This window comes from Pundamilia nyererei, unplaced genomic scaffold (assembly GCF_000239375.1).
Source record: "Pundamilia nyererei isolate P.nyererei 1_Seehausen unplaced genomic scaffold, PunNye1.0 scaffold00069, whole genome shotgun sequence".
NCBI lineage: Eukaryota > Metazoa > Chordata > Actinopteri > Cichliformes > Cichlidae > Pundamilia > Pundamilia nyererei.
Genome location: NW_005187470.1, coordinates 2,560,261 through 2,583,143, shown reverse-complemented (window position 1 = coordinate 2,583,143; position 22,883 = coordinate 2,560,261). Strand labels below are relative to the sequence as shown.

Here is a 22,883-nt window from a genome sequence, read left to right as displayed (position 1 = left end):
GCTTAATGCTTTTGGCTAATTTATGACATTATTTTGTAGCTTACTGGGGAGCCCCCATTTAAGCTATTAATTTAAGTGAAGAATACTACTGTATAAACAAAAACAAAAAATAAGCGCTTATTAAACATTTATGGATTGCCCCGTTAAAATAACACAACTTAAATGTTTTTTTCCCCTTTTCCATATGTATTTCTTAGAGGCTTGCAGCAATAACTAATGCAACTCAAAGTTGCATGGGTTATTAGTGACACATTTTCCAATTAAACTCAAGAAAAAGCCAGACTGGAGTGTTTAAATGGATGCCTACAGGCACAACTACAGCCCTACATGACCTATATTTGCATTACACCAACTACATATTAGTGGGACAACAAGACATGGTAATTGCAAATTTACTAATCACAGGCTGTGGTTTGCATTTAATTTTGATGAAGGTGAGTTTATAATAGGTACAGGGCATGAAATATCCTAAACACCACATCTGCCGCTTTGTAAACATGAGTGATGTAGCAAGCAGTTGTAAACGCTGGGTCAAACGACAAAATAAAATACGAATATCCGGGATCTTCATAGTTTTCAGCAAAATATGGCTCGGCATGCAAAAACGCAGCTGTGCCCAACCACTCCTTTTTGATCTCCCTTTCTGATCAAAGCTTACCTTCATGTTTGCACTACACCTGCATGATGATCCAGGGAATATGAAGTTTCTTGGGCTTGAAACGTGATTAAATCGTACTAACGTATGCTAACATGAACTGCTTCCCACAAACAAGTTCGCACAATATTGTAGACTCCACTATCTAAAAACCTATTTGAAGCCACCAGTCTGCCTCTGCACAGACATATAATTGGCTTTAACGAACAGACAGGACAGTTCCTCTGTGAGCACATCCTGCCATTAATTAAAGTGAAAAACCTAATGAGGTGGATGAAAATAGAATATACTCTCCCTCACAGTGGGTTCTGACTAAGACACTCCTGACTAAGACCATTTCAAAGAAGATTAAAGGAATTTAGGCCTATTTTCTTTAGTATTAAGTGTGTGTCTGTGTGTGTATTTTATATATATATAGTGACATTAAAGATATGAAATATCTAACAATAATAAGATAATGGTCCTTAAAAGGAAATGTGATAGAGTAATAAAATCTCATCTCTGTCTGTATTTCAGTTAGTCAGTGAAGAATTATTATTCATAAAAATGAGTAATTTCTGTACAGTCTATAATTAATTGCCATATTGATTTCAGGGAATATCCTTTGTATCGACACAGCAATCAGAGTGTGAATCATGAGTGTCTGCATAGTACCATTGAGTGTAAATTATACCATCTGTTGGTCTGTTGTGCCACAGCTTTTTTTGCTTAATCTAAAAAAGAAAAAAAGCCAAATTCTTGTAGAAGAGCTTTGGCTGATTTAAAAAACAGTAATGGTCAGTCATTAAGCAACAGAGAGAAACAAAATGAAGACAGACAGTGACAAACCAGTCCTTTATAACTTCATTACAAATACAATACAAACAATGGTGATTTGCATATACACTACTACTAATCAGTGACTTGTGTGTTTACTTGGCTAAGAACTTATACTTTTCTTGGAATACTGCTACAACTTTGTAATTCCTATAAAACAGCTGGTCCTTTTGCTTTTTTTCCCATTTTTTTCATGTTAGGCTCAGTAGGGAAAATCAGGGTACCTCTAATCATCGGCAAAAGAACAAAAAACAAACAAACACAAAAAAACCCAAAAAAAACACAAGACCTCCTTAACTTCTGCTTAGGAAGACAAAAACATCACTAACTTTTTAATTAGGCAGCGCAAGGGCAACACAGCACCTCCTACACAGTCATTTTGATACAGTACACATACCGTATCATTATAATAAATATGGCCCATCAAACTGTCAGCGTCAGAAAAATACCCCCATTACTGCTGAATGATGGATGTGCTGTACATTTCAGCAAAACAGAGGATTTGCTTTTTATGCCATTGTTGCCTTTAAAAACATAACAATCAGGTAAGTTCCTGCAGCTGTGATACAATGACTTGAGCTCTGTCAGATGATCTGCAGCACAGACACCTAGCTTAAGTGCTAATGAGAATTTATCAGCAGATCATGCTTGGTAATTGAGTTCAAAGAGCATCGCCGATAATGATCATGAGCTATTTGCATAGGTTTGCTGAATAGACGGCATTTCTGCCTGTGCTCTGAGATAATGCAAGGTCAAAAACCTTCATTATCTGTCCAATTAATTAAATTAGATTACCTTTATTTCACATACCTGATATAATATCAGATCTATTTAACTGTCATTATATTTTAACCCAATTTTCTCTTCTGTGTGACAACTTCTCCTCTAATACAAAGTGCAGCTGACTCTGGTTAAAATTTATGTCCTTTCCAATAGGCTGTCAGAAACCAAGCAGCTCACCCTAGGAAAGCTTTAATGACTCAGAAATATCACTGGGTTGAGTCAAAGTATCGCTATCATGTGTTAGACCTTACATTCAGAATGAGGGAAAAACTTCGCCACTCCATTTGAATGTTTAAACCACTTCTCTAAGAAACTCTTAAAACTACAAGGATAATGGTGTCAGCATTAAAAAAAAATCAATGCATCAAATATAAAACTCAAAATCTGGATTCACAAATCTGAAGTAGTGACTTGTAATCGCCTGAAAATGTTATAAAATTTGTCATAATTTCAAGTTCTAACAATCAACAGCTAATCAAATGAGAATTAGAAATATTACAGAAGTAATTCAAAGCCTTGACCCAGCCCTCATTTCTTTATATTTTAAACGCCATTCTTTATTGGGATTTCTAAAGTGGTCTAAATACAAGGATTTTTAAAATGTATTTATTTTTGTGAATCCACTTGACATTGACCTATGAATCATTCGAGCAGACTCAAAAGATGAACCACCTGCTGTATCTTAAGACATTTCTTTCTTCAGGAGTGGAGAAGGATTTTTTGTTTTGCTTGTTGTTTACTTATTAAGCCTTAAAAATTGTGAGGCAATTGGACAAGTGAAAGGCAAAAGAAGAAGTGGCAGGCCTAAAATACTATCTACATTAGTCAAACAGTATCTGAAAGTCCTGTCCTTAAAAAAACAGGAAGAACTGACACACGACCTGAGAGATGTCATTATTGAAGCCTGGGGAACTGTTCCTTTCCTTTAAAGAAATTAGAAAGCACAGTGTCTGTGAGCTGAACTGAAATCATCCTCTGACCTCCAGGAAAAAATAAAAGCCTCTTATAACTTTATTTTATTCATTTATTTATGAATGAAAAGCACTGTGCTTTGAATTGACAGCATGTGCATGTGCTATTCATACATATGTCACAAGGACTGTATTAAGAAACTGGTACAGAGTACAGACTAAGTAAATGTTTGATCTGATGGAGGGAGATGTTTGTGTTCTCACATACAGCGCTGCCAGGTTACTGTTGAGAAAAGTTCAGGGGTGCAGTTTATGTGTGAAAGCAGCTTTAGTTTAGTGTGACAAACTGAAATATGGCCCTCATGGTGCTATCAGATAAAAAACTCAGTGTTTAAAGATCTGTCTGGATGAACTCGCAGGCCAGTGAGGGCCTGTCTGTTATGCAAATAATGTGATAAAAAGCTGCAGTCCCTTTGACTCTGCAGCACCAGGCAGTATGATGTTAGTGTTGTAGCAATCAACCATGCAGCAGCCTATAAACACAGAGACCTGAGATGTAACAACGACAGCATGCGCTGCCTTTCATCCGGGGGAAAATTTTGCAAGGAGGTGAGAAGATTACTAATGAGGTAATACAAGCAGGATTCAACAGAACTCCAGACAATGGTGAGCACAGAAACTTTGTGAACTGGGGTCAGGCAGTGTTGGCAAAGTTCATGTTGAGCAATGATGAGATAATGAGGCACAGTTAAATTTCTCAAATGAGTCATGAAACAATTATAACGGATTTTAAAAAGCAAACTTTTTCAACATTTTGGCTTATTTTATGGTTTAAAAACTACTGATATGCCTATATAGATAAAGAAAATTAGATGAAACTTTAAATGCTTCTCAGGCCACAATGTTTCACTCAGTATAAAATACTGACTGATCTGAAATATATGTTCCATAAGCGTATCAGTGTTTTAAAGATGACATGGGGCCTGGGCATGTTAGCAGATGGGCATTTATGTTATGGGTACGCTTTTAATTGATGCTGAGTGCAGTGTGCAACAGTGCTCGTTTGAATGCCAAAATAAATACACATCATTAAATGAGGCTATTAAGTTTGACATATTGTTGATCTAAAGACAGAAGTAATTGTGCGAAAGGCGCAGTCGTCGGGTGTACTACAAACACGTCAGTTATGTTCTGAGAGGACAGACATAGATGAGGTGCAACATATTCACAATGTCTCCAGTGAAGCATCTGCCATAGAGTACTAAGCAATACTTACATTATACACAACAGAGAAAAAGTAATTTTTCTTGTCTGACAATAAAAGTAAATAGTAATAAGTCCCAGTCATCTACAAACCTGATGTGAAAAAGGAATGCACTGTACAAACTTTAATTTCTATTTAAAGCCCATGTGCACTCTAAATAGGATGGGAATACCTTTTGATCAATATAGCAGAACTATTATTATATTATTTTCAAATATAATAACTAGTGCTTTCAGCATTAATCTCGTTAAAATTAAGTTTATGCCATAACCACATTAACACGGCAAATCCCCGTTAGCGAGTTATAGGGCGATCCGCGGCGCTAATGCGTTAACGAGCTAACCGCGCTAACGAGCTAACAACACTAACGCGTTAACGAGCTAACCGCGCTAACGCATTAACGAGCTAACTGCACTAACAAGCTAACCACGCTAACGAGCTAACCACACTAACGCGTTAACGAGCTAACCGTGCTAACGCGTTAACGAGCTAACCGTGCTAACACATTAACGAGCTAACTGCACTAATGTGTTAACGAGCTAACTGCACTAACGAGCTGAGCTAACAACGCTAACGCGTTGACGCCATGTAGCCCCACGCATGGGGCGATCTGCGATAACTCGCTAATGGAGATTTGCCGTGTTAATGCGGTTATGGTGTAAACTTCATTTTAACAAGATTAAGGCTGACAGCATTAATAATAACTAAATTAATAGTTGTGATTTCTAATGGAGTATTTCCACATTGTAGTTCTTGTACATTTCCTTCCTAAGTAGAAGTATTCCTACTTAGGGCTCCAGTATAGTAGCTGATGGACTGTTTTCCTACACAAAAAGATGCCCTGCTGGGTTTTGATAATGACTTAGATAAAATCAGAATGAGAGAAATAACAGTGGGTGTTATCACTCTTTAGGGGGCACTATTCAAAGGCTAACTGGCTTTCACTCCGGTATACTGCAATCCATGGGCAAAAACTGGCCTGGGCAAAGGCTGATCATCGAGCAGATACACACAAAGTGCCAGACATCAACACAAACTTCAAATAGTGTACTCTGACTGATGTGTGAGAGTGGTGTGCCTGACATGTAAATAGTAAATCCTTGAGTGTATATCAAGATGTAAGATCACCTTACAGTTTTTAACGCATAGAGCAGTATAACATTATGCAGTACATCAGGCAACGCTATATCATGAAACCATATGTAATGACACCGCAACAGATTGTAGATGTCATTAATTCTAAACTGCAAATGAGGAAGCAGACAAAAACCAAACATCGGAGAGTGACTGCGTAACTTCCACAGATTTAACAAAGCGGCATGGTTTGAAAGCTATGGAAAGGTCAGACCTTTCTTTTCAGCTGACAACACTAATGCTGTGAAAAAGAGTGTGGACAGGGTGTTTGGAAGGTCTGGTATAAAACATCTATGTAACGACATACACTGGAAGATTTATTCACCAACTGCTTTTACTTTGTAAAAAATCTTCTTTGAAATTGCATCATACTATTAACTAAAATGACCAAAACAGTGAAGATTATAAAGAGATTACTGTGCTCAAGACCACTTAAACATTTTCAAGAAAGTCTGGCTCTGTGAAAGCAAAATGTAAAGAAACAAGGGATGGCTCAAGACTTTTGCACAGTGTAGTCAATTGGAAAAATAAAGACAGTGCCAGGTGTGACAGGTGTGAGCTTTGTCTTTAAAGACAGAAACTGCATCAACAACTGCTGAAACTGACTAAGGGATGTTTTAAAAGAACCCTAAAATTTCTCTGCAACTAGACCACAATCAATTCAGAGGTTTTCAAATAGCATTCGTTAAATAAAACTGTCTTTACAACAAGAAGATTTCAAATCAGATACCCTCAAAACCACAAGAACTGTTATTTTATTTGGTGAGTGCTGATTTATACATGGGGACAAAGGCGACAACAACATCAGTTTCAGTCTTTTTAAAGCCCTTCATCCTTCTTCCCATAGACCTGCCCTCAAGGACTAGGATTAGTCTTTAGTCATTAGTCAACTCCAAATGGCAACCATCCAGCTCCAGAAACCCGATCCTAATGAGTCTGTGTGATGGAGTAGGTTAGAGTTAAGGAGCTGCTTCTTTAACTTGTTGAGGCTTTCATCTTTTCATCTGCCTTGCAAGCTTCTCAAAAAACCCATTCATCTCAAAGTACTATTCTTAGTCACAATTAACACAACGCCACAAATCGTTGGTCTTATTTTGTGGAATTAACTTTTGAGAAGTCCATCTAATGTTAATTCAAATCACAGCATTAAAATATGATGGAAGTAGCCCTCTGAGACATGAAGGGTATATCATATATTCAATTGTGTGTTGCAAAAATACAGAAGACAGTTTGGTTTTATCTATATACAATGCCCTTTAAAAATGTAAATAAATATATATATATATAAATATATCAATTGATTTAGCTATGGCTCTGAAAAATATATCACCCAATTTGTTAAATATGTTTTTGTTGTTGCAGTAATTAGAGAGTTTAGAGTGTTTAGAGAGTTTTTTTTGGCGGTAATTACAGCTGATCAACAATTTTTACTCAATCTGTTCTCAATCAAGTCTTCTGGTTGCTTCAACATTCACAGCTGTTCAAGTGCTGTGTCTTACAGCTGAAAAAAAAAACCCACTGCCAGTGCACATTGTTCTGGACGTGATTCTCATCTCATTAGTGGTGCTATCACGATGTGTGGAGAAGAAAGAGCTGTCTGCTGGTGCTGGTGAGCCACATGCTGAATGCAGCATGTGCAAACTGCTCAGGAACCAGCGGTATATATTGTATAAAAGTCTTGAGCCACCTAATTTCTTTCTATTTATAAAGAACTTAAAAAAAGTTAATGTTTGGTATGACCATTATTTTCTGCTGTAGATAGTTTTTTCGGCTTTGCCACTTTTGCCATCGAGTTGTCCATCTTCCTTTACTTTTTTAAAGGACACACTGCACACCAACATCCAAAGACAAAATTGGAAAAAGACATTCAGAAAGCCAGGAGATCTACTGCTTAATGACAGGAAAGTCAGGGTCCTTAGAAACAAAACAAAAAATGAGGGGTGGCTCGAGAGTTTTGCACACATTTTCAAGCACTTGACAAAACAGCAATAAAGTAATTATTTTAAAGGTCTACTGCCAAGATTTTAATATGAATGGCAAATTAAAGCACTTTATTCCTTATTTTAGTCATGGTAAACCTATGGATAGATATCACCATAATCTTCAGTTGCCCTCAGGACTAAAAAGCTCAAATATCACAAGGTAATTGTTCTGAAGTTATGACACATTCACTGCATATTTTAATATCACCTTTATCATTAATCATTCCCAGAAGCAGCAGGAAGCTTTTTCAGACAAAAAGTTCTAATAGACCCACTGCACATAACCTGCCAAAGTAGCAGACTGACAGAGTTAAAAATGAACTAGTGAATAAAGCTGAAGAGGAAGACTTTCTTTGTTGAGAGGTTGGTGGAGACCAACAGACAGCTATAAGGACATAAAATAAGTTGTTTCATGTCGACTGATAAATAAAAGGCAACGTCAAATTATTGTTGTGTTAACAAAACCAATCTGACAAGGATTCTTGGGTTTTTAACTTTTAAAAAAAGGTTTTTCTGTGAGATCTTCTGGCTTAAAATGGCTTCTCTTAGAAATTCCATTTAACCCCTACCCCTCCTGTCCTCTTGGAAGCTTTTCCTTAGAGTTGCTGACCCACTATTACTCATTCAAGTCATCAAATGAGCCACAGTGTGGAAAAAAAGCCATGGGTCATTACTGTCCACGGGGCCAAAGTGTGAAACCCCTGTAAAGCAGCTGGTTATGGTTTAGCTGTCAATGTAAGTCCATGGTCACTGAGGTCACATGAAGTTGTAAATGTTGGTGGAAACAACTAGAAAGGGATCAAATGTGTGCTCCGAAGGCTTGGTGCTATAAGCCACTACCTCTGCTTACAGTGAACATAGATGGTCTCTTTTTGTTCATCAAAAGGTGTCATCCAAACAATGAATGGTAATTTTCTGCATCTTTCAAATGTGGATAAGTTTTAGATACTGTGGGGTAGTGGGCTTATGGAACAAGACCCAGCAGCCACTAGCCACTGGGAGCTGATGAAGAACTGTGAGCTACCAGTTGTATCCCTATTGTTTGCAGATTCATGCCGTGTGCAGCATAATTCAGATCACAGTTTGCAGAATGATTTAAAATGGCTAGTTATGAATGAATATGATAGTGGCTTGTTTTCCTAAACTGTCTGACCTGCACTATTAAACTATAATTAACCCCAGTAACAAAAGTTTTAATCCACCAGGACTGAAATCTCCAAGTTTATTTGTTAAAAAACACAAAGTAACTTCAGAACACAGATCGAGATAAAGATATGGTTCAAAGTTTATGGAGGATGTTATGAATTTAGTCTGTCTTTAATCCTGTACTCAGAAAAAGAAAACAAAAAAGGAAGGGCACATGAGGTATACCAAATACTCCCTTTTCTGTTAGACTGTTAATGTAAAACATTTACAGCTCTCTTATGTCACCTTGAGTTCTCACTGTGAGGAGCAGGGAAAAACATTGATCAAACACATTCTGGAGGATGGCGACAAATAAAAGAGTTTTTCTAATTTGCGGCAAAGCTAACACCTGCAGTATTCAAACAGACTCGAGTATAAAGACTGTGAGATCAGCCAGACATTGACAAGCTTATTTTTCATTGAGCTGAACAGCAATTTAACTCCAGCAAGTGGCTGAATATATAAACTAGTATTCAGAATTAATCTCTTTCCAGCTATTTGCTAACAGGCAAAAGCTTGTTGGGTAAGATTCTGCTGAGGCAGGAGACTGAGTGTGAATCAAAGATTCAAACGCGTGCTACAAAGTGTGATCTTAGATTCAATTGCTCAGTGAAGCTCCTCACACCCCCAAAGCTGTTCCGAAAAGTAAAGGATCACAATCGGTATGGAGTGTGTGAATAAGCTTGTGAGACCAACACACCATGGCGTCGACTGCTGGTGTGCTTTGCGTGTGGCTCAGTAGGGTCCAGCACTGAGTTATTCCCTGGTATTTTTGCTCAGGTTAAAGCAGAGCAGATGTGATTTTCACATCTGCGGGATACCGGGGAACACGCTCATGAAGCTATGCCAAAGACTTCAGCAATGTGACTCAGGTGGCAGACAATGTCTGTTCTGAATTCCAAAAGGAATCTGGCTTGCAGCAATCCGACGGACTAATGAAAGCACAAGAATCTAAATTGAAAAGCAATGCAATCTCTAGTCAAATGTCCTCGCTGGCAATGATGTTGGAATGGTTTTAGAAAGATTGGGCAGGGGGTGAAAACTGCTCACAGTAAACTAGAGGTTGCTGCTATGAGCTCTGCACCTGCCATAAATGGCCACTTTCAAGGTGCCCAAAAGGATTAAGCTCGAAGCATTGCTATACAATTCTGTTTGTGTGAGATGCATATTACCTTAAATGCTTTTAAAAACTGGTATTTTTGATGGCATTGTGGAAGAAAGTACAAACGCAATTCTTAAAACAGTTGGGATGCTGTTAATATATGTTAATATAAACAGAATGCAATGATCACTTAAGATAGAAAACATGTTGAATGTTTAAAGTGAGGCATTTTACTATTTCATGAAAAATATGAGCTCATTTGGAGTTTAATGACACCAACACATCTCAAAAACATTGGGATGGGGCCACCAAAAGGCTGGAGGAGTAAAAGAAACAGATGGAGGAAGATTTTTCAGCTAATTAGGTTAATTGGCAAGAGGTCAGGGAGATGACTGGGTATAAAAAGCAGATCTTGGAGAAGAAGATTTTAACAGAAGTGAAGATGGGCAGAGGTTCACCAATCTGCAAAAAACTACATCTACAAATTTTGCAATAATTTCATTTTCCTGTTTAATGATGTACCACTGGCATGAAGTATCTCAACATCAACAAATAAAACTAATAATAAAATGATTCCAGGAAATCTGGAAAAATCTCTGTACACAAGGGACAAGAGTGAAAATCAGTATTGGATGATCTTGATCTTTGGTCCCTCAGATTACATAAAATGACAGAGGTGGGTTGCTAAGTCCTACAGAGCTCCAAAACGTCCTCTACCACTGATATCAGCACAAAAGCAGAGGGAAGCTACATCAATTGTGTAGGTGGCCCGTTTTGTGCATGTGGTGTGTAAGATTTTAAAGGTTGTTTTCTGAAGCTAGAACAGGTAGCTAGTTAGCAGATGAATTACAAAAACATTATCCTGGTGGAAAAAAGTGAGTCCAAACCCACTTTAGGCACCAGGCTGTAAACATGCTGATTTTTGCTGTGAGGATTTCACCAAGGGGCTCTACAGGGATCAGCTTACTTTTCAAGCCAGCATCAAGAAGCCATCCGAGGAGAACGGCAGATTTTGGCACATCTGCATTGGCTATCATCTCTCTAACTACGCCTTTTGTTTCTTGTCTTTTTGTTTCCCTTGTCAGTTGGGACTCAGACAGTATTATAATGCTAAATTTAGCAGAGTAATCTGTCCATGGGGAATTTGAATGTAGAATTTAACCAGCGATCATGATAATACATGAATGATGGTGGAGAAGGGAGAATTTTCTTTGTCAAAAAAAAGAAAAAGAAAAAAGATTCAAGCATTTCATCTGGCAGCTGTTTTGGTATCACTGTATAATAGAGCTCAGCAACTCATTCTGATGTCTTGTTTTTTTAAAAGTGAATATTTTATATAAATTAAAAAAGAAAAACCTAACAGTTGGCTATGCTGACTTTCCTTGTTTAAAAAAATCACTAAGAAATCCCCCAAAATATACAAAGAACTCTAAACTTAACTGAAAGCTACAGAAAACCCCCACTACTGACTAAACTGCAAAGCATCTAACTTTGCTTTAAATTTTTAAAATTGCATTTAAAAAAGGTTTGCATCAATAACCCAGAAGCCTGCTGCAGAACAGCACAAAAAAAGCAGAGAGATTCTGAGACTAAGTTTGGAGATTAGCTGCATATACCAGAGCATCTATAATTCATGTGATTGTTTGCGGCTGCGCTGACTGCTCATCTGATTGCTACACTGCTGAGGCCTTGTGCCGATATTTGCATGAAGAGAAAAACATTTGAAAATATTCATACCCGCTTCCAACTGCTGTTCCTTAGCAACCGTAGTGAAGCGAGTTGAAAGCAGTATAGTTTATGGTTTGTGTTTGCGTGTGCATTTCCAGCAGTGTCGTACTTACTTATTTTGCATCATGTTCATTATGATCCAGTCAGAGGGGTAGACATTTTTTCCAATGAGATCTTTGAACATGATAAATGTTTCCATTAGGAAATCCTGTAAAAGAGAGAAAGTTTTCAAAATGAGAACTGCTATTCTTCCTACTTCCAAGATAAGAGTAATCTGAAATGAACGGTTTGTCGTCCGTGGCTTTCAGGCAGAAACGGGTTTTAGATTCGTTTTAAAGGTCAAGGTGACTCGTGTATTTCTCTTTTGCAGGTAGCACACAAAACTAATAATCCAGTATTTTGTTAATATTACACAACTAATATTCATCAGATATCTGGGTAACACCTACAATGACCATTACCATTTAAAACATAGCATTAGTCATATCTACTCTGTCTGCACTCCCTAACTTTACATGTTTTAAGGGTTACAAAGTCACAATTAAAAGGCATCACGCACTCACCACTAAGATTATTGGATTCACCAAATATAAGCCAATCACATGGGAGAAACTCAATGCATTTAGGCGTGTAGACAGGCTTAAGTATTTCACAAACTGCTCATCTTCTTCCACACACATACGTCTCTAGGGTTTACGTAACTTCATTTGTTGCTTATTTTATGCACTGCCTGTTAATATCAATTTAAAAGCAATTCCTACTACTGCTTTATATAGTTTCTTTGTTTTTTAAAAATTATTGTTTGCATGACAGTTTAACATCACCAGGGTTGCAGCAGAAAGAACATGGGCTGAAATAGTTGTACAAGCCTTAAAAATACATCAAATAAACCCATTGATGTAATGGAATACACGGCTGTAATTACGTTTAGCTTCACTGTGCTTTATTGGTGGGCCAGTGATATTGATAAGCCTATTAACTTGCACCATCAGCAAATTCTTTTTTTTGTTTCAGATTACAGCTTTCTTCTCCGGAAGGAATAACCAGCGTTACACAGCTGTGCATGTTTACTATTGCCATCTGGTGCCGATGTCCCTTTTTATGAGTCTTACCAAATTAATTGTGATTACAATTGTTATGTTCAGTGATGCCACACAACAAAAAGATATCCTCGTCTGGGCTACAGCCAGCATCAGGATCTATAAGTGACCCATAGCCGAACCATCTTCAGGTACCACAAACCTGCAGAAAGATTCACGTTCATTACAGTGATTCCTTACCCTGCTATGGGAACTGGATAAGGAGTCCCAAACTGGATTTTCTTCTAAAATCCACTGAAAATATTACATTTAAGCCTCAATAAAAAAACAAAAAGCAAAACATGCAATTAAAATAAATTGTGCTTTTAAGAGAGAATGGGATGTCAGTGCATGCCAACTCAGTCACACGAGTACAAAAAAAGTGATTTTTCAAATTACAAGCAATGCCAACGTATCTGTCAGTGTGCGTTTTATAAAGCTTCGCCTGACTCAGATTCGTGTTCATACGATGAAAAAATCTCCAAAGAGCAAAAGCAAACAGAGTGGAGTAACTGAATGCTAATCTGGCAGGAGATAGGAGAGAAAGGCTGCTTTGAGGGCAGAATTATTCTGAGCTGAAACCCATAACCTCTGCGAGATTTATCCCTCCTCCACAGCTTGTTGGTTGCAACAAGTGATCATTTTCCCTCAGGAGCTACTATCACCAAGAGGAAGTGCAATACATGTATCGGCCCAAGTGCAAGGACTAAGAAAAATTCAATTTCATACTTTATTGCAAAAGAAATTGTATTTTTTTCCTCTATAAAAGCTCTAATCTGACTTTTGATTTCTAGATAAGACAGAGCAAAATCATTCTGAAGCACAGGCAAGTATTTTAAGTTATAAAACGACAATGTGGCCTGAAGATCCAGCAGACACAGAAACACTGACAGAGTGTACTTACCACCACATCACTCCTTATCTTGCCAAAGGTGCTGATCAGATGAGCATAATGATAGTCGTCCATCTGCCTCAGTACGCCAGTCATGCTGGCCACGAAGCTTCCCTGGAGAAGAGAAAGTAGTGCATTCAATACACAATCAAGTTTAAATTGAAGGATCGGACAGAAAGAGTCTGTCTTTGATTTTGATGGCCACTGACCACCTGACTTGACTGGATTGGATCAGAGTACTGAAGCAGGCTTGGCCTCCCAGGTTTAAAAAGGTAGGCACCCTCACCTCATGCGTGATCTCATTAACCTGCTGCCCTCCACTCGTCAGCTCTTTGTCTCCACTGATTATAATACCCATGAGGTCCCCAAAGTGCCGTCATTCATTTGCAGAGCATTATCCTGCCTCTGGTTAGTACAGTGTATATGTGCTGCAGAGAAGAGATAAGTGGATGGCAATGTGTGCAAGACTAGGTGAAAAGAGGTTGTTGCTGCCAGTCAAGTGTCATTCCTTTGATGTGAATAGACAAAGCCAGATACACACTGAAAAAAAAACAAGTGGAAGACAACTGGAAAGGCATGGATATGAACGGCTAGAGTTCGTACTGTTTACAGCTGACAGACTGCACAAGAAATTCACATAAAAAGATGGATTACTCAAGAGATTTGTACAAAGGATAAGAATAATCAGCTACCAAGAGACCAATACAAGAACAAAAGAAAACCAGTAAGACACTAATGGCAAAGAGAAGATGTTTGTTGTTATCTAACAAAAGATTTGGGGCTAATTAAAAGGAAATCTAAAGAAAAAGTTACAGAATTTGCTTAAATACTTTTGAAGAATAAAAGCATACTGTAATGATTTACTGTTCCCACAGTTTTACCTCAACCAGCCAATCAAAAATGAAAAGAGAAGGTAATTAAAATTACTCTGAAAAGAAAGCATGAAAGCACACCCAGCTTAATGAATATAAGGTCTGATAAGCATTAAGATACACAAGCAGGAAGAGTGACTCTTTATCTCTAAAGTCTGCAAAAATAAGTAGAATGCTGGCTAAATGAGACGACTTATAGTGCACCCTTTTCGTGCATATCTTTATTTAAAGGCAAAATCTTGCACGAAACAGATTTCAAGAACAATTCAAAATAAGGCCAAGAGTAAGGTCTTCCTGTTTGACACTTATCTAACTGGCAGTAAAGCAAGCTGCATGAGACACGGAAAGACCTTAACCAGCAGTGAAATCACCATGTTTCCATAATCTATCATCACGTGAACAAACTCCTGATTGGGATTTTAATTTGACTACCTCAGTGAAGCGAGGAATGGTTGAGCAGCTCTAAAGCAACTGATATAACATTGCTGCTTCATGGTAGTTAACCCTCACAAGGCTTTGCTAGAAAACTTCTCCTTGAGCTTTAATTAGGCCTGACCTACCAAAGCACAAAACACAGCTGAGCAGAAGGGATGCTCGCACACACACAAACTCCTGTTCTTACCTCACCTGACCTGTCTTACCAATTCTGATTTTTTTTTCCCCCTCTTTACTTGGATTTTATGGTTATTGTTTGCCTTAATATCCATATAATATATTGTACTGCATTTACATTTATCATGCATATAATAGCTAACAACAATAAGATAATAATGCAAAGGCACCAAAATAATCCTCAAATGCAAACATCATGTTTACTTCGCCTTCCCTTAATGCTATGCAATGCTGTTGACGGTTTCACTTCTCCTCTCTGTAACGCTTCACAGAAACCATGTTATATTAAAATGGAAATATTTTTCTGACACGCAGAGGACCAGACTCCTTCATCTGTGAGGGCATGTAAGTTTCAGTTAGTCTCAGTTCTTCAGCACTGAAGAGCACATTCAGACTAAGACTGATTAGAAAGTACCAAAGAGACAAGTGTACATACAAAGTCTACAAAGTGTATGAAGTGCCTAAGAAGTGGTTCTCTTGCCCGTCTCTATCTTTGTATGCTACTAACTGAGGAAAAAATGTTTCTGTTGCTCAATCGTATTCGGGAGTAGATACATGGATGGGTATTCCCACATACTGAGTTATAGATGATACTGGCCTTTTTTACCTGCAGAAAGGAAGTTGTGGTTTTGTTCATTTGTGTCTGTTATATTTGTCTGGGTTATGGAAAGTGGTGGAGATGTGGGGTATTGACAAAAGCACAACCCATTACAAAAAGACATTTTATTGTAATTACACATTATATGCATCTGTAATGCACTACTGTTTGAAAATTCAGTGACCAAAAGGTTAAGATATGGGACAAAATTAAAAGGACAGTGTGCAAAAAAAACCCAAAAAAACAAAACAAAACACACTACCTAATGCTTATGTAAGTACTTCATATGTATTGCAGTTGCACTTGTTCTTGTTGGAGACCTGCTGTCAGCTGCAGCACCACCTTAAACAGAACCTGGAGCAAGGTGAAAGGCTGCTTCATGTGTTACTACACAATGCTCACTGAAGCTGCAGAACAATATAAGGGTAGTGTTGCTAGCTGCAGTGGAAAAAGGTTAGACTTTATTAAATTGAAGTGAATTTTTTCCTTGAGTATGAAAAGACTGTAACTACTCCATATAAATATATGAAAGGGAACAAAATATGGGGAAAACATGCAATATAAAAGATATGTATATGTAGCGCAAATAATTATTTAAGTGCTGTTGTAGTGCAAAGGTTACATGAGCTATCTATAGCTATGGGAGACCACCCAATCATTTATTGATGACAAAATCCTTATAAAAGGCTGGTGCAGTTCAAATTACAAAGAAGCAGTTATTAAAAAAAAAAAAAAAAAACACGTCAGCCTCCTCTACATGCATAAATTAACTGGTAATTACCTGGCAACAGATATTGAATGATGCTATGGAGAAAAACAAAAGTAATCTAAAAAGTAGTGTTTTTACTTCCAAAGAAGTAATGTATTACTCCAAAAAATGATGACTTGAATGTTTTTTTGACTAACGAACCCAACACTGTTTATTAGAGTTTGCTAATAAATGTCACAGGAGCTTCAAAGCAGCCAGCAGTCACTGATGCATGCTCCAGCAACACCCTAGCCCATACAGACTCAAATGGTTGGATGAGCTGGAGGATATCCCACATTTGTTCTTTTTCTTATGTTCAACTGTGAATGAATCTCCAAGATAAAGAGCCTTCAGCAAACTTTGTACATGCTGCAAGCCTCATTGTGGGAACTGCCATAAGGCTCCGAGGCTGCATACAGTAGCATAAGCCCCCCCAAAGCTCACTACCAACATTCAATCAAGACCGCCAACAGCGCAGCCATATATCTGCCAATGTTACTATTGATTTTATTCTTGTAATTTGTTGCTCATGAATGGATCTTAAGCTTCCAAACAAATACAATTTCTGCTGGAGGCACTAGGATCAGCTGGCAAATCCTGATGGAAAATTAAATACAGGTGAGGAATCTTGCAACCATATTTCCAAATTGCCGTGGTACACAGGGAGAGGCCCTCCCAGCAAAAGAAATACAGACGGCTCTCTGTGCAGCAATTAAGATCTAGATGCGAGGCAGAAACATGAGTCACACCAGCTGTTAAGGCGTAATGCGAGCAATGGAGATGTGTGTTTGGAGGGAACCAGGAGGTCTCTAGAGGCCAACCAACCAAACTCTTCACTTTTATCACTGGGATGAATCTAGTAATGTTACCATGACAACTCTTTTATTTCATATAGGGGGAGAAAAAGAATGGAAGTAAGTCGAATAAAGCAGCTTTAGAGAAGAAAGGTTCAGAAAGGAAAAGAGAAAAAAAAGTGTCCCTCACTGGTAAGAAGTGGGTCGATCTTTTCTGATTTTGTTATAGAGGGGAGAAGGTATGTGACACACTGAGGAGCACCAAACAGACCAGTTGCAGAGGAGGAAGTGATAGAAAATGCATCTTACTGGGCTGCTTGCCTAACGAAACGAAGAACAATAACCACAAAAAAATAACAAGAACTAAGAGAAAAGAAACTGAAAGGTTTAGAAATGATGAAATATGTCTTTTTGCATTTTAGTTACAGGGTCACTTTAATTATGTGACACGTCCGGCATGTTTTGTGGGGTTTGTATTCAAACTCGAAGGCTGAAAATATTTGAACTAAACACTTTATAAAAAGGAGTTATTTTATGATAAATACTCTGGGTAAAATGACACTCTGTATATTAATGAAAATTGAAATCAAAAGGATTTAAAATCACGAATTATGCTGAAAGCTCTTTGAAGCAGTGTAGGCCAGGAAAAAAAAAAAAACTATTACCAGGATGAAAAATGTAAAAACAACAGTTCGGTATTTGCTATTTCTGGTGAAGAGAATGTAAAAGTATAAGAAGTAACAGTAGAGCAAAAGTAAAATCATAACACAACACAAGTTAATGTCAAAGGTTTGTACATCAGCTGGTTTTTGCAAAACAAATCTCACAATCCAAAGCCTGTTTGAAGCTAAGATAACAGATGAAAAGAATTTATAGTGATCTGCACTTTGTATTATATCTAAATAACATTTTTTTCTGGCTGTTGATTTTTTAAACAGTAATGAGATGGATAGTTTGCGTTACAGTCAAATGATCAGGAACAAATTATAGACAACCAAAGCCAGAACGCAAATGGTATCACAGAGTGCTCGGATCAAAAGGACGACATATCTCAAAAGTATCTAAAAGACAAGCAGCCCATCCAATTAAAATACTACCCAATTATAAGTTAACCATCTTTTTTATGTAATTTAACATAATGATAGCTCATTAAGTGAGCTGGGTGCTGATAATAGAGCACCATCATTACTGATCAATCTCTCCAATATAACATTGTGCATGCTAGCAAGGCTGTTTTGTTTTTTTTTAAATCTATAAAAGGAAATATTAATCTCATGGCCTCAAACTGAAAGGAACCATAACTTTTAGCCTCTTCACTGAGCTACTGCAGGAGATGATGAAGCAGCAGAAGGACAAGACCAAATTGTTCATGACGCTTATGGAAACAGTCATTTAATGGCCGCCAACTGAGCCGTCAATCTCAATTCATTTATCTACTGAAACAATTTCTCAGCCTGAACAACAGTCAACAAAAAGTTTACAGGTGATATCTATCACTGAGTCTAGGAGCTGGAGATTTCCCAAACCCTGCCTCCATATCTGTCTTATGGGCAAATGAAACAGATTCTTAGAGGAAATGAAAAAGCGGTGATTAGAGGGCAGTGCCTGATCCATCATATGCGGCTCTCTAGCTTGCATCTCCCTGATAATTCATCTCACTTTAGCGCCTGACAGCAGAGGAGCAAAAATTGATGTTTGCTCTGAAGGGCTGCCCTATTAACAGAGCATTGTTTTAAGCCTTTAATTAAGCCAGTGGGGAAATGGCACAGCGGTATATAGAGTCGTACCAAGAGCCTCAACGAGTCTCTGAATGAGGAAAAACTGACACAATAGTAGAGGGAAAAAAAGATGAGAACGAGGGGTTGATGACCAACAGGGATCCAAATTACTCCCTCCTCCTCTCCATTAGATCCAAGCTTGATGCAATATGATTTTACTGGCTCATTATGATGGAAATTACAACAGCACAAAGGAAACCTCGCATGGGCACCATGCCATTTAATCTTATAAGAACAACACCTGTGCAAGCAGAAGTGATTTGGGCTGCTAAGTCACGGAGGTTGTAAGGAAAGTGCAACGCAACCAACGACACACAAAAAAGATTCCAGTTTAAATTCTCCCCAATTTGCCTCCTCGCTCAGAGAAAGCATTAAGGGTTGCTGCAGATGAGATTCAAACATTTCCAATGAGGTGATTTTGTGAGGAGAATTCAAATTAAAAGATGACTGGCATCAGTAGTGCCTGACAAGAGAAAAACAGGTTAGAAGGAATGCAAAAAGATAGAGAAATCCAGAAATTAGCTTTGCGTCAACTATATTTAAAATGTCCAATTAAAAGTTTCTGTTATTATACTCATATTATGATTATAGGTCATGGATTCCTTCATCACAAACATATATTATTCATGTTCTTGAAACTAGATATACGTAAATGGAATCGAAAAAGAACAAAGGACCAAAGACAACAGCACTTTTCACACTGGTCTGTCAAACGCAGGCAGAGCTGACACATACAATGTACTTGGCCACCGCTACACAATTCAGCTAACCCGCTTGGCTCCGACATCAGGCCAACAAGGTGGCAGGCAGGAGGGTCAGCCAATGGAAACAAGTTGGAGAGCCAGCTGAAGCCATTCACACTTCATTTGGTTTTTTTTGCAGCAGCAGCAGTGGGTTTGGTGCTTGGTGATGTCCAGATAAACACTTGACAGTAGATAATATGTGCAGAAAACCTGGGCAGCCAGCCATGAAAGTGACCCGTTAATTCATTCATTCAGATGGGATTCGGCTAAGACAAGCTTGAGGAAGCACTTTCACATCAAAGCAATACACTTCCTTGAACAGACAACTTAATTTATATAGGGAACCCCACTGAATGAAGGCGACTTTCTTTGACAAGAAAGCCCCGTCTCTACTGCCAAACACGCATCATCCACCGAAAAGGAATGAGATCTTACCGACCATTGCTTGGTCAGTGTGACAGATTCGGAGATGAACTAGAGCACGAGTGGGATAGCGAAGGTCAATAATATGTTGCCATGTTTTGATGCCACGAGACCCGAAACTGTTTGCTATTAAAGATTAAAACCAGCTTTTAAAAAGATGTGGTTGAAGACAGTCCACGATTTCAATTAGCTGTTGGTGGTCAGTGAGCCTGAGGCAGAGATAGAAAATCAGACAGATTTCTGGAAGAAGCTTTAAAGCTCACAATGCACAGTCTGTTCGAAACACACCACAGATGCCCTGACACTTTGTTTAAAAATCAAATGTTATTAAGGATGAAGTGATCGAAATAATCAATGTGTAAAACTGTATATAGGGTTTAGAGGTGACTACTAATCTAAATTAGTATGCAGTATGCTATATGGTAATGTGTAGTTTAAGAACAGGTAAGGTCTTCTGTCAAAAGACTTGATCAAATTTAGTAAATAAGGATTACAATGAAAGGAAAAGAACCGAATCAAACAATTGTTCCACAAGGTAATGCTAACAAAATGTTTGGCAATTAGTGTGGGAGCAATTTGACCTGAGAAAAATCATTGAGAGTAGTGACAGTAAGATATCCGGCCCTATCGAATCAGTGACCTCTCTGGACAAAGGTATGACCACAAGGTGAGGCAAATTTACATTAAAATGTTAAAGCAAAAATCCACAATTTATGTAAATATATTCAAGTACGGTGATAGTTCATTGCATTTCACTGCTCCTTCCAATCTATGCTAACATTTGGTTTTTTCATCACTTTGTCTCTTCTCACAAGGTAAAGTTAAGTTGTTCTCTGAGGTTTTTGAATAGAAAAAAAAGAGTACCGTATACATAAATTGGTTTGTGCTTATGTCTTCCAACAAACAAATACATACTCATAAATTTAGAATCAAACCATTAAAAGTACACAGAAGAGGGCATCGGTTTGCAGAAGCTGCCATGTTGCCATGTCCCATCATCTTGAGTACAGTGGCCGAGATGGACATCGTCGTTCCGCCTAATCGAGTTTTATGTATGTTGCTAGAGACCAGCCACATATGCACAACTTCTAAGTTAGTTTTGTAACATTTATGTAATTGCTGATGCATGCTCAATCATTCAGGTAAGTAAATCGCAAAAGATTGATTCCTTTCATCTGGATGTAGCACTTGGATGAGTGATGAATCTCAGTTTAACAGCTGGTGTTAGGCTTGAGTTTCCTAAAAATCACAGTAGTAGAAACACACGGCCGTTATGGTGTAAAGTCTAAATTTTAGTATCAATGATCTTTCTTGGATGACCGAAACACGTTTGTACTAATGCAGCCACCGTAGCTAGGACTTGAGGAAGGGTAAGAAAGTTGACTGCAAACTGCAATCTGCTGACATCTAGTGGTGAGATTATATACAATGTACCTTTAATGACATCATGTGATGTTATTAAAAGGTACAGTTATTTGGTAGCCAAATTCTAGAGATATCAGCGTCCAAATCCAAAGAAATATTAAAAGGAAAACAGAACTCTATCTAATGAAAGCAAAGAGTAGATTTTACTGCAACAGTAGACAATCACAGCAAAATTACAAATCACACAATCTATAAATCTATTTACAGGCTAAGCAAAAAAACTAGGTCTGGATTTTCCATTGACCACAGTCCTGTCTATAGTGTGCATGTCAGGACAAGGACATCAAACAGGAGGCCCCTGAGGATTTAGCTTTGAGGTAATGAAATCAATACGAGAGGAGAGTCACTCCAGCGACTTGTCCTTTGCCACCAGTTTATCCATCTGAGAAACAGTTTGCTTACACAAGCAGATCGCAGAGCAGATTCCAATAAAAGAAAATGGCAAAGCCTATTCTGTTCCTACTAACAGTAGACATCATCTCCCAGAGGAGTTCTACCCATTAAACAAATGCCATTACCCTGGGTTCAAATCTAAAACACTTTCCAAGAACTGAGATGTTCCAAGGTCAAATCTTTACAAACATAATGCGGCTCTCTTTGTGTTAAACTTGCAGGTTTTCGCTGCTTGGCTGAGCAGTAACAAGGCTGTGAAGCAGATGCGTTACTGTCATTCCAAAACAAGAACCCAGACTCATAAAACCGTGCTGTGAGAGCAGCGTTCAGCACCTGGAAGGTGCAGTCAGTCGGGAGGCAGGGGTGTTTTATGTGACGTTGCAGAAAAGTGAGATGAGGCAAAGGGGGGGGAAAAAGAATAGCAAAACTTTCTTTTGTGTGTCATAAAGGACTTTGCGGCGAGAGCTGTGATGCCGTAAGTCGGCGATAAACAACGGGAAGGAAGTCTGATGAATGTAAATGTGAACTGAATATAACTGCCATACACATCTCCCCTTTTTATTCTATAAAAATCTTTGGGCCTGTTCTGCCACAAATGACTGAGCTGTCCACTTGGCTCATTAGGCTGAAACTGAACTGTGTTCCTGCTGTCAAGGATAAAAGACATTTAACGGTGACACAGGAAGTATTTCCATGATCAAATAAAAATCGTTAAATGTGATCCAGTACATGAAAAACAGTGTGATAAAAAAAAAAAAAATAGAATAGCTTTATATAAACTTGCTTTTACTAAATGAAGTTGACTAAATTATAATTCTAATTTCCAGCCTAGAAAAAGATTGTTACAAATGGATTCATTCAATCAGTTTGGAATGTTTTAAATGTATTTCTCATTCATAATACATCCATTTATTAAGAAAAATTATGGATGCATTTATTGAAGCGTTCTTACAAATCAATGTTATT

At 38.0% G+C, this 22,883-nt stretch overlaps 1 protein-coding gene across 4 annotated transcripts in view; it reads right to left on the bottom strand.

Moving 5' to 3' along the window:
• Positions 1–22,883, bottom strand: part of dock1 (dedicator of cytokinesis 1) — a 195,263-nt gene that overhangs the window by 48,241 nt on the left and 124,139 nt on the right. For all 4 annotated transcript variants that reach the window (XM_005736499.2, XM_013911671.1, XM_013911672.1 and 1 more), the window contains 2 exons: positions 13,544–13,645; positions 11,674–11,768 (listed from right to left, as the gene is read on the bottom strand). In XM_005736499.2, coding sequence (XP_005736556.1) covers positions 11,674–11,768; positions 13,544–13,645 — 197 coding nt within the window. The remainder of the gene's footprint in view (positions 1–11,673; positions 11,769–13,543; positions 13,646–22,883) is intronic.